The sequence below is a fragment of the Schistocerca serialis genome, chromosome 1, assembly GCF_023864345.2.
Source record: "Schistocerca serialis cubense isolate TAMUIC-IGC-003099 chromosome 1, iqSchSeri2.2, whole genome shotgun sequence".
NCBI lineage: Eukaryota > Metazoa > Arthropoda > Insecta > Orthoptera > Acrididae > Schistocerca > Schistocerca serialis.
In genome coordinates this window covers 1100011144-1100024494 of record NC_064638.1, presented here as the reverse complement: position 1 = coordinate 1100024494, position 13351 = coordinate 1100011144, and the positions used below count along the sequence as shown (strand labels likewise).

Here is a 13351-nt window from a genome sequence, read left to right as displayed (position 1 = left end):
ACAGTGCTTCAAGACCAATAGGCTAATCATAAATTGTAAAAGAACTGTGGTGGTTTACTTTCACACCATGCTGCTAGCCCTGTTTTCACCATTGAGTGACAATATGTGTCAAATGTCAATTATACAAAGTTGTTATGCGTAGATATTCAGGAGAATTTGAAGTCTGAAATGCACCTTACCAGTCTAAATAAAAAAAAACTGAGTACACTAACTATGCTGTTAGGATTCTCATTCAAAATACAAGTAGCTCATCAGTGGTGACAATTTACCATGATATTATAAAGTCATTACTGATGTACGGAATAATGTTTTGGAGGAATTCCATAATTTAAAATAAAAATAAAAAAAATTATTAAAATACAGAAAAGATTATCAAGGCAATAATGAAAGCTTAATTCAGGGATTCATGTAGATACCTTTTTAAACATGTGAAACTACTGCCTCTCCAAGATGTCTGGATTTCTGGAACATCGTAATAAGTAATCCTCATTTACTAAATATGGTTAATTGTCTAGGCCTATAACGTCACTTCAAATTATAATTTACTTTGTGTTTATCCTATAATCTCACTCAATAACCACTGGTATCAGATGCAGATGCCATGTTGTATGCTACTTCATATTGTTATGCACATTAATTGCGGTGACCATGTGGTTCAAATTGCCTACCATAATCATAAATTAATTATGTCTACCCTTGCCCTATATCATGTGTACAAATAATATATTAAAATGATTCTTGGACTAAATAAATAGTAAATAAATGTGTTTTGTTCTGGCACTAGTAACATTATTTTTGGCTAACTCTATAGCTCCCTTCCAGTCACGGAATATCTTGGTGGGTTCCATATTGTAAATTAGGCTCTGTCTCACTTATTAGAGTCCTGATCTTTGTTGAATTGCTTGTGACAAAGCCTTGTACTCAACTTCTACAGCACTCAAGGCTACTCCTTTCTTTTATGCAGGCAACAATATAAGTCCTCCCATTCATCTAAAACAACATCCAGTAATGGAATGCTAGTTATCTAACTCACTTCCCCATCCTCCATAACCATACCCCTTGAGTTTTATATTTCCCTTTCTACAGTACCCTAATCTATGGTCTTTTGTTCCATTTAGATATCTGAATATTTTTGTAATGGCTTTTCACTGTTTCCCTCATAGTCTTTTGCAGGATCTGCTTACAACATTTTTGACAAAAGCAATAGATTAGATTAGATTAGTTTTTCGTTCCATAGATCCGTGTTGAGGAAATCCTCGTGGCTGTGGAACATTTCACTTTTTTTAATTTTTTTTTAAAGCTGAAATAACAGTACTAATAGTATGAATATATACAATACATCATTTATTTCTATTTAAAAATTCGTCAATGGAGTAGAAGGAGTTGGCCACTAGTAAGTCTTTCAGGCTCCTTTTAAACTGATCTTTATCTTTAACTAAATTTTTTATGTTTGCTGACAAATTATTTAAGATCAGTGTTCCTGAGTAGTGGACCCCTTTTTGAACTAAAGTAAGTGCTTTTAAGTCCTTGTGCAGATCATTGTTGTTCCTGGTATTGTATGTATGAACTGAGCTGTTTGTTGGAAAAAGAGATGTATTATTTAGGACAAATTTCATTAAGGAGTAAATATACTGAGAGGCAGTAGTTAGTATACCCAGTTCTTTGAAGAGGTTTCTACAGGATGTCCGTGAATTTACTCCACAAATAATACTTAGTACACGCTTTTGGACTCTGAAAACTTTTGTTTGACTTGAAGAGTTACCCCAAAATATTATACCATATGACATTATGGAATGAAAGTAGGCAAAGTATGCAAGCTTTTTCACTTTTATGTCACCATGTCTGCTAACACTCGAATTGCAAATACAGATTTGTTAAGGCGTTTCTGCAGTTCTGTGGTGTGATCCTCCCAACTACTGCTCTTCTTCGTACTTTACGCATATGCTGGGTGGAAACCTCTTACAGGTTCTGAACTGCATATAGTGAGTCTTTTCGAAGTTTAATGTCAGTGAGTTGGCTTTAAACCATTTATTAATATCCATGAAAATAATCATTAGCAGCTCTTTCTAGACCTACACTCGACATACTATTAATTGCAATACTTGTCATCTGCAAACAAAACGAACTCTGCTTCTGGCAGGGTAACTGATGAGAGATCATTAATGTACACAAGAAAAAGCAATGGCCCTAAGATGGATCCTTGTGGGACACCACATGTAATTTCTTCCCATTCTGATGATGACTGATGACTTAATTCTCTAGTCCCCTGCACTGACACCCTTTGTTTCCTGTTAGCGAGGTATGACTTGAACCATTTTGCAGCACTGCCCGTGACATCATAGAATTCTAATTTATTTACAAGGATGTTGTGGTATACACAATCGAATGCCTTTGACAAATCACAGAAAATACATGCTGCTTGTAACTTGTTATTTAATGAATTAAGTACATTTTCACTGTAGGTGTAAATAGCCTTTTCGATATCAGAACCCTTCAGAAATCCAAACTGTGTTCTTGATAATATGTTATTTGTGGTCAGATGGTTGATAAGCTGCCTGTACATTACTTTTTCTAAAATTTTTGAGAATGCTGGCAAAAGTGAAATCGGTCTGTAGTTTGATGGTATCTCTTTATCCCCTTTCTTGAATAGAGGCTTAACATCTGCATATTTCAGCCAGTCAGGAAAAGTCCCAGTTATAATTGACTGGTTACACAAGTAATTTAGAATTGTGCTAAACTCACAAGAACATGCCTTAATTAACTTTGTTGATATTTCATCGTAACCACTAGAATGCTTTGTTTTTAAAGATTTTATTATGGAAGTTATTTCTTTTGGTGAAGTGAGTGATATATTCATGTACCTGAAGCTATTTGTAAAGGCTAGTTTCAGATATTCAATGGCGTTATTTACTGATCCTGACAATCCCATTCCATCAGTAATGGATATAAAGTACTTGTTATATAGATTTGCCACACGATGCCCATCGGTTACTAATGTGTCATCTACCCTTAGTGTTATTTGCTCCTGTTCCTTTCTAGTTCTACCAGTCTCCTCTTTCACTATATCCCATATTGTTTTTATTTTGTTCCCTGGCATTGCTATCTTCTTCTCATAGTGCATTTGTTTAGATGTCTGAATTACTTTTTTTAATATTTTACAGTATTCCTTGTATTTAGCTAAATCATCAGCATTGGAGCTATTCTTGGTCGACAGATACATTCTCCTTTTTGTCTTACAGGAAATCTTTATTCCTTGTGTGATCCATGGTTTTATTATAGACTTCTGTTTAATTTGAGTAACTTTTAGAGGAAAACAGTTTTCAAACATGGTACTGACATTGTTCATGAATGTGTTATATTTTTCATTCATGTCATGAACACTATAAATATCTTTCCAGTTCATATCTTTGAGCAGTTTCCTAAAACACTCAATTTCTGGTTGATTGAATACTCTCCTGTACTCAGATTTGGCAGTCTTGATAATCTGCTTGGAATTTACATCAAAAACAAGGAGCTGCATGTCATGATCTGATAGTCCATTTATTACAGGTTTTATGATATGATTTTGTTCCTTTGATTTGCGTATAAAAATGTTATCAATGGCTGCCCTTGAGGATTTAGTGATCCTAGTTGGAAAGTTTACAGTGTGAGTTAGATTGAAAGACAACATTACTAACTGCAGTAAATGTTTACTGGAAGATTGCGTTAGAAAATCTGTATTAAAGTCACCAGCAATAAAAATTTCTTTGTTGCTTTCTTTTAAATAACCCAAACGAGCTTCTAGATGATTTATGAATAGATTATAATTTCCTACAGGTGCTCGGTAAATAATTACTATTATATAGGATCTGTTATGGAACTCTACTTCTGTTGCACATGCTTCTAGATGCTGCTCTAAACAGAATTTATTATTATAAATGTTCTTGAATTTATGGCAGTTTTTAATAAATGTGGCAACTCCTCCTCCTTCCATATCTACTCTGCATAAGTAGGAAGCTAGCTTAAATCCTGAAATGTCTGACATATCTATACCAGTGGTCACTTGATGTTCAGAGAGGCAGATCATGTCAATTTGGTTAGATGAATTCATTTCATCGATACAAATGAGTAGTTCATCAACTTTATTTCTGAGTCCCGGAATGTTCTGGTGTAATAAAGATAACTGATATTGCATACTAATGGGATTGTAACTGCTTTGGTGAAGATGAACTGGCAGTTTCTGATTACTTTCTGTTAAACATTGTTTAAATGGAGGCTGTATGCTAAAATCTGACTCCTGTTCATCTGTTTTCTCAAACTGAGTGTGTCTGCCAATCTGTCTTAAAACTCGTTTTCTGTCCCCCTTCCCTATCCTAACGGCCCTTGATGTTCATGTCAAATACAAAAGGCTCCCTACTACCTCTAAATATGGTACATTTTCATTGTACTCTACATCTTCATTGGTTGTTAACGTGGCTCCTTGTCCCATCAGTGTGGAAATGGGTTTATAGTTACTCATACCATAGTTTTCCAAAATTTTCTCTGTCTATGACAATTGACCTTTGCATAACTCTTTTGTCTTTTTATTTTTAAGAATCTTCATATCCAAGTATGGCTTTACCTCTGCAGTCATTCAAGTTAAACTTGGTTTTTAATTGTCTTGTAAAATTGTTGTTCTGTTCTCCACATTTAGTTTGAAGAAATTATCCACCCTTATTGTCATTATTGTTACCTCTTCTTTATTCCTTCTGTAATAGATACCAGGATCTGTGTTAGATTGTTTCATACCCATCTTCATCAGTGTATCATGCAGACATCTGTTACAGCAACAGCCACTCTAAATACTTTCCTTTGGTAGCCAAATCTTCCATTTTTCTAGAAGTTTTTCTAGATTCTGCTGGTGGGATTACATATATCTTCATCCTAATTTTCTATTGAGAGCTGCATCAAACCAGTCTCAGGACTGAAGACCACAACAACAACAACAACAATTTTCTATTTAAATAAGTTATCTTCACATCCATTTGTTGAACTAGTAAATCTTTTTTCACAGCTAGGGCTAAAATGTATCTGAGTGATTCCTGTTTCAGCATTGGTGAAAATGTTTCTCTATAGTCACCCTTCTTTTTGTTGATATTTCTTGACTGCAAGATGTGTATTGTATTTTGGTATTGCACTTTCATGGTTTTCCACATTGGACACCCATTGTACTTCTAATTTCTTTTTTTTTCCCATAGCTTCTATCTGTTGTTGAGAAATTGGAGCACTCATAGCCTCTTCAATTATTGTAGGTTCACCATTACAAGGTGTAACTTCATGCATTTCATAATCATTGTATTCTTTAGGTTTAAGTCTGTGAGAAGAATGTCTCAAAATATTTTCCTCTTCTTCTTCTTCTTCTTCATTCTGTAGAACTTCACCTTCATAGATTGTGTCTACATGTTCATTGTCATCATCTTCCTCTCCTTCAGCTTCTACTTCTTCCCCAGAATTAATGTGTCTTAAGTTCTATAACGTTAAAGAAAGTGCAGATGAGCATATTGTGGGCGTTTAAATTGTAATTAGCTTGTGTACTATGTGGTTGTGGTGGCTCCGTGGCCTGTAGCATATTATGTACTGACCAAAGGACCAAATGGAACAGATTGTGCTGTTATGTTACTGAGTCAGCTGCTGTTTGCTGGTCAGAATGTAAAACATTTTGTTTGGCCAACAGGTTTTAAATATGTATAGATGATTAATTGTGTTTGTAAAATTTGTAGTGTGTTCTCCAGGATTGTTAAACTAAATTGCATTTGTGAAATTTAATCTGATAGATGCTTTGAAGTAATAAATTGTTTGCTGTCACTCTGTGCTTATAGTACTCAAAGCCCACTCCACTTCATCCACTGATAAAGTAGGAATGTTGAAACAGTTTAGGAAAGTGGCTTCAAGCTCATGAAACTGAGGAAATTCTGTGGCAACCCTCTTGGGTCCCAGAGGCAAGTCATTTCAAGTCATTTTCTCTCTGGAACACAGTCAGTGGTTTAACATGTTTAACTTTCTGAGGTCAGGAATTAGTGATCCTTTGTGATCAATAAAGTTATTTCACAGGTGGAAAGACTACAAGAATCAGAAGTGCATTCGAGTGCATGCTTTTCATAGTTTTCTACTTCAGCATTGCAGTTTAATGACTGCGCACAAGTTAGGAAGAGAGCACATAAGTTAGGAGGCAGAGCCAGTCCTGGTGCAGGATAAGGAAGGATAAGCAACCCTTGAGATCAAGGTCATGGACACTCCTCTCCCACTTGTCTATGTCAATGGGTAATCTAAAATGATGAGAACTTCAAAAATGAGTGTTACTATTGGTCAGGAAAGCTGGCACAGCCTGCTTGTTTGCCAGATTTATCCAGGTCTAATTTAGTAGTATAAATAGTGACCTGTCACACCCCTTTATGTTTTATGATCCAAATATGGTGGGATAATTGGTGCAGCCTGCATGGTCATCAGATGTGTCAAAGATGGCTGCCAAATAGGTGACTTATAAATCATGGGAAATTCAAATGGGCATTATCCTTTGGTTGTCAGATTTGTGTGGGAGAATGCATGGGTGCCGGATTTATTCCCGATTAGTAGAAGTCACTTCCATCCATGTCCCCTCTCTGATTTATGACCCAAAAAGACCTGCCAAGGATATTTCCCTCCAAACCAGTTGTTCCAGTTTATTTTGTGAACTGAGACACATTACCTGTCTTTACACCCATGCCCCATAAAACCCTTATCACTATAATTTTTGACAAAATATGGTTGCAAAATGTTTTCCCACTGTGAAATCACTTCCTAACAGTGGCTACCCATGGGAGTCCAACAGTACGATGTTGGAGTGAGCATGCACCATGTCCTCAGCCAGCACTCCCCTCGTGTGTGCTGCAGCCAGAGTGAATGAACAGCTGCTTCTAAAAACTATGGATAACACGTAATGGAGTGCACATCTTTTTTAAAAAAAGAAATTAAAAAAAGAAAATCGTGACTGGTAGTGGAAAAGAAAGTTAATCAGTAAGCAAACTCATTACCACAGCTGGAAACAGATGGAGTGGTTCTATCTGCTGCAATAACCACACTTGCACAAGTACCAGAAGATGGCGCCTAGTGTAGATCGGGAGTATGTTAGTTCTGTACAAAAGTCAAAAAATAACGAGGAAAAGTGTTCGATATGCAACAAATTCTGTGTGTATTATGAGAGTACATGTATGCCATGTTATATTATCGCAAAAGTAGACGCCAAAAAAAACCTGGTAACAGGAAAATGTTATAATCAGGCATCTCATCCAGCAAGTACTTCGACTCATTCGTGGGAAATGGTGAACTCTGATACAACATGCCATTGCAAGAAACGTGTTGTAAAAGGTATAATGTGCTTAAATTGTAAAACGGTTTTTCATTATTCGTGTGTTAATGTCAGTCCTAAAAGGAAACTATGGTTCTGCAATATCTGTTTCAAAGGCGACTTAGGCCAAAAACCTAATATGAGAAACACCAAAGACGAAGTTATCAGTGCTCTACTGGAAGAGTTTTCAGTTATAAAACATCGCGAACACAAACAGTATGAAAAAGAAGCAAAGAGGCTTAGCGTTTTACCTCAAGATACTGTAACTTTTGTTAATAACAGTTCTTTTGTTTATGTTTGTAGAAAGTGCGGGAAAAACACAAACAGTGGTGTAACCTGTTGCGAGTGCGAAAGAAAACATCAGTCTAAAACTCCCGTCCACATTCCAAAACTTTAGATTTTAGGCGATAGCCACAGCTGCGGTATTGTCTCACGCATAAATAAAGCTTCAAATGTGAAATCGATGAGCTTTGTAAAGCCTGCGGTGCCCCTCTCAGAAATAAGAAAACTAGTTTTTTCTGAAGAAATAAAAAAGCTGTCTTCGAAAGATTGTGTTGTCCTCTTTGGTGGATCTAATGACATTTATCAAAATGATACATCTAAAGCCTGTTGTGAATTAAACAAGTGTTTATCTGAACTAAGTCATACAAACGTTATCCTCGTAAATATACCACAAAGGTATGACTTGATGTCCTGGTCGTGTGTAAACAAGGAAATTAGTGCTGCCAATGAACTTTTTTCCAGTATATGCAAACAATATAGAAATGTTTCTGTTGTTAATATTAATACCATTGGACGCAGATTCCACACTACTCACGGGCTGCACTTAAATGGCCTTGGAAAGCAACTTGTTACATTAAAGCTAATGGAAATTATTCAGAGACTGCAATACTTACCAACAACATCATCAGTGGTACCTGTATCATCATCACAGAAAGTATCTCTAGGAGTGACTAATGCAGAATTAGATACAGTAACAGAAAATGCAGCAGAAGTACCTAAAGAAGCAATACTAACAGAAGTAGAATCAACAGCAGCGTCAGAAGAACCACGTCCAGTAACAGCAGAAGTAACTCCTCCAGCATTAGAACGAGCTCCTACAGCAGTAACACCATCTCCCTCACCAGCAGTAACAGCACAAACTACTTCACCAGAAATAGCAGAAGAAACACCATCAGCAACAGCAGAAGCAACTCCTCCAGCAGTAGAACTAGTTCCTATAGCAGCAGCACCATCTCCCACACCAGCAGTAGTAGAACCAACTCCTTTACCAGTAATAGCAGAAACAACTCCTCCACCAGCAGCAACTAAACCAACTTCACCAACAGCAGAAACAGTACAAGCTCCTCCTCCATCACCTTCAAGAGTAGCAGAAAAGAATAGACCAGTCACAGTAAGTAAAGTATCATCTTTGTCTCATGATGAAGTGATACCAAATGATTTGGGAAAACATGTTCCTATAAAACTTGTGGACAGTAAAGTGAAACAAACTTCCAACCGTGTTTCAAACAGACCCAAAAAATTACCTAAGAGAAATGAAGATTTTTTATGGTTTATCCCAAGGAAGTCCAACCGCCACCTAACGTAGATTCCAGGGCTGAAAAAACAATTAAATGTTCTCCATTGCCCCATAATACTGTACTCCTCCCCTCCTGTGACAGTAACTCTATCTTATTTCTGCACTTAAATGTCAGGTCTCTGAAAAATAAAGCTGATGAGCTTGGTATACTATTAAAAAGTAACAAAAGAATGATTTTATGTATAAACGAACATTGGTTAAAGGAAGAGGATATAAAACTGTATGTACCATCAGGTTTCAGATTAGCTACATACTTCTGCAGACCCAGTGAATCCTATGGGGGTTCATCCATATATATTAGCAATGATCTAGACCTAAAGTTTTCTGTTCTTGAAGTTAGTGACCTATGCACTAAAGGTGTTTTTGAAGCAGCTGCTTTTATTATACCTAGTATACAGCTCATAACTGTGTCTTTATATCACACTCCTGAAAGTAATGTAGAACAATTTATAGAACGTTTAGAAAAACTTGTGATCAGTATACAAAAATATACTAAATACAAAATTTTAATCTTTGGGGATCTAAACATAGACATTAGGAAAATGACAGCCAGAAATGTTAATTTAGTAAATATGTTAAGATCCTATAATCTCTTTTGTGCTAGTGAAAGTCCTACAAGGCACTCCTCCTGTCTTGACAATCTAATAACAAATGTATACAAATGTGATTTTGAGCTAGGCTTACTTAATGTCGATTACCTGTCAGACCATAGAGGTATATGGGTGAAACTAATTACTAAAAAACCAAAAGAAGACGAGGAACAAACTCAGTGTGTCAGACTATCTACAGATACAAATATTAGCAAGTATAGAGAAGAACTTAAGTCTATAGATTGGAATACTGTTATACATTCCTCCAGAAATGTTGATGAAGCCTTCAGCACATTCCTCAAAATCATTTCTGAAATCTTCCACACATGCTGTCCACTGGTTAAAAAACAAAAAAACAAAAATGTTAGGAAACCTAGCCACTCAACTTTACAGAAGTGGTTTTCACCCCAATTACAAAAACTGAGGCTATTGGTAATTACTTGTCACGATAAGGTCAAAAAGGGAGCAGTAGATAAGGAAACTTACAAAAACCTGAAAAGAAAATATAGATCTGAAATTAAAATAGCCAAGTGTAAGGCAAATGGTGATTTCATTAAAAAATCACACAAGAAATGTAAGGCTGCATGGAAAGTAATAAAAGCAGAGCTAGGTATGGATATAAACTACAAAGACAACACAAATGCTGCTAACGTCACTGCTGATGATTTCAATCACTTTTTTGTCAACTCTGCCAATCTTAGCCTTCCAACCCATAGCAACCAGAATTCCAATTCAACACATACACCTATTTCTCACCCCATATCTGGAAGAAATTTTCAACAAAACATTACAAACATAGTGTTAGCTTGGAAATGGAGAGAAGTACAAGTAACTGATATAATTAAAGCAACCTCTAAATTAGGATACTCTAGATCTGAAGATGTGTATGGCCTGTCAAACTATGTAATTAAAAAAGTTGTAGATCTCATAACATACCCTCTTTGCATACTGATAAACTGGATGCTCTCGAGTGGACACTTTCCAGAATGTCTCAAAAAAACAGTTGTCATACCATTATACAAAAAGGGTGACAAGTCCTGTATCAATAATTATAGACCAATTTCACTTGTGCCTATTCTTTCAAAAATAATAGAACATTGCATAATGCAGCAAATATGCATACACCTATCAGACAATAATATATTACGTGATTCTCAGTATGGATTCAGGTCAAACTTATCAACAGTCAAAGCAGTTGAAAACCTTATCTCTTTTGTACTAAGCGCATTTGAGTCAGAATTATCTGCTGAAGCTATTCTAATTGACTTGAGTAAGGCTTTCGACTCAGTTAACCACAAATTATTATTAGATAAACTGTGTTGCTATGGAATCAAACACTTGGAACTCTCACTAATTGAATCATACCTCAGCAATAGAAAACAAATAGTAAAGCATAATGACCAACAGTCACAGACTTTAAGTATAAAACGAGGTGTTCCTCAGGGCTCAGTGCTTGGACCTCTACTATTTATATTGTTTGTAAATGACTTTCCGAACAACTTAGCCTGTAAATCTATCCTCTATGCTGATGATACAACATTAGCTAATTCTGGAAAGGATATAAACATATTGAAGGAGGAAAGTGAAGAGTGTCTCAAAATATCTAATATCTGGTTTAAAGCTAATGACTTATCTATGAACCATGAAAAGACTGTCAAGATAATCTTCAGTTTATCAGACAGTAACATGGAGTTATCATCTGTTAAACTACTAGGAGTACACATTGACTCAAAATTGACTTGGGACACACATACAGATTATGTATGTCGAAAGCTATCACGAGTTATCTACCTACTAGCCAAACTACACACATGTGTTACACAAGATTTATTGCTTCAGTCATACTATGCCTTCTTTCATTGCCATCTACAATATGGCATTCTTTTATGGGGTAACTCTCCAGGAGCCAAAAAAATTTTCACTTGGCAGAAGAAAGCAATTAGACGTTTGTACGGAATCACTGACAACAAGGCCTCATGTAGACCTTACTTTAGAGACATAAAAATTCTCACAGTCCCATCTCTTTACATATATTGTTGCCTATTAAACATAAAAGAAAACTTAAACCACTACACTATAAGGAAATCAGTTCATCAACACAATACTTGACAAACAAATATGATTGATATACCCACAACCAGGCTTACGAAAACCCAATCTAGCTATGAATACATAGGCATAAAATTATTCAACACTTTACCCGTACAGGCTCAATTGGTTTCAATGGATATTTTCAAAACTAAAACCAAAGTGTGGATGAAGAAAAATACTTTCTACAGTGTAGAAGAATTTCAGAATAGTTGTAAAGATGATCTAATTTATTGATAAACTAAGGCTTACTATTATGTATAGTTATGGATGTAGAAGCAGCTAGCTATAAGCTAATAGGGTACAACACTATCTTTTTTTCCATGTAATATTTTTGCTATATGAAACATAATGTACAAATAGCTATAATACTTCTGACAACATTGATTGCATGTTAATGCTGATAAATTATGGCTTACTGTTATGTATGGATCTAGATGTAAAGGCTGTTGTAAGCTAATAGTTTACAACATTGCTATATTTTTACTATGTAATATTTTGGTATGTAAAACATAATGTACAAATAGCTGTAACTCTTCTGACGACATCGATTGCATGTAGGTGCTGAAAGATGGATAAAATAAATAAATAAATAAATAAAGTCATGCCCACAACCACTCCTCCCACCTGAAAAAAATATGTTATCCTATTGTGCTAGGGGAATGCTATGAACTGGTTCTGAAATTCCACAGCTAGAGCTGTGTACATGATTCTCTGCAGACTGCTGTTCAGTTTCTCAGCCAGTACACATGTTAAGCAGTCTAAATATAGTTACTTAATTGTTTGATACTATATCAGATAGCTGTTAGATGCATAACTCATTTACTTCTTTAATATAATTACAGATACTTTTCGATTTCCTCATGGCTGTATGATGGCATACTCTAGTGCAACACTGCCTACTACAAGTGTTCACCACAAGATTTTATTGTCAAAAACATATGATAATTACAGAAGTGTCAGCAGATGTACAGGCTATCAAATCAAACATAGTGTTTACACCACAACAAAAGCACAGTGCTAGTTAGTATGTTGTAGGTTCATGTGCAGGCATAAACTTTCCCATACAGTTTCTTTTTATGTACTCGTTCCACTTTAAATTGGTCTGGATGGCTTCTTTGATGTATTTTATGATATTTACAGTGATTTATCACCAATAGTGTGATTGTACAGAACTGAATTTTTGGCTTACTTATGCGCAGTACATTACATTTACCTGATTCCAGGTGCAACTCCCAACCACCTCAGAAAAATATCAAATGCCCTATGTTCTGCCTCTTGGAGAATAACTGTGTTTGCTTCATCATTCTCAATGAACTCATGTATATCTCCAATGATTTTCCTTATTCTGTCAACAGAACTTTATTCTGCTCCTGCAATACACCAGTCAGCTGGTCCCAGAAGAGTCTTAGCTATTTGCTTCTAATAGTGGCATAAGATATCCTCCATTAGCTTCCCAAATGTAACTGCACTCCTTTGCCCATCACAAAACCTAACAAATGACTTTGCTTTACCCAGTCAAAATGCAGCTCGATCATCTGTAATAACTGCTCATCCCTCCAGGAACACGGCCTTGTGACTGCCACTAGGTCACCTGTAAATGTCAACACATCTTTGCTGACTTGCCTGACAAAGAAGGTAACCAAATTGATGGCAGCTGAATCTAATGAAGGAGTGGCCAAACTGGGTGAGCCCCTTATCTTCCCTCATAGCAACTGCCTGCCTCTGGATCATTCTCTTATCTGTCATATA

At 35.9% G+C, this 13351-nt stretch overlaps 1 protein-coding gene across 1 annotated transcript; it reads left to right on the top strand.

Annotated features, from left to right (window-relative positions):
• Nucleotides 1–8207: 8207 nt before the first annotated feature.
• LOC126455655 (uncharacterized) lies at nucleotides 8208–12355 on the top strand. The gene is made up of 2 exons (XM_050091426.1): nucleotides 8208–8735; nucleotides 12320–12355. The coding sequence occupies exons 1-2, from the start codon at nucleotides 8208–8210 to the stop codon at nucleotides 12353–12355; spliced, it is 564 nt and encodes a 187-aa protein (XP_049947383.1).
• The last annotated feature ends 996 nt before the right edge of the window (nucleotides 12356–13351 follow it).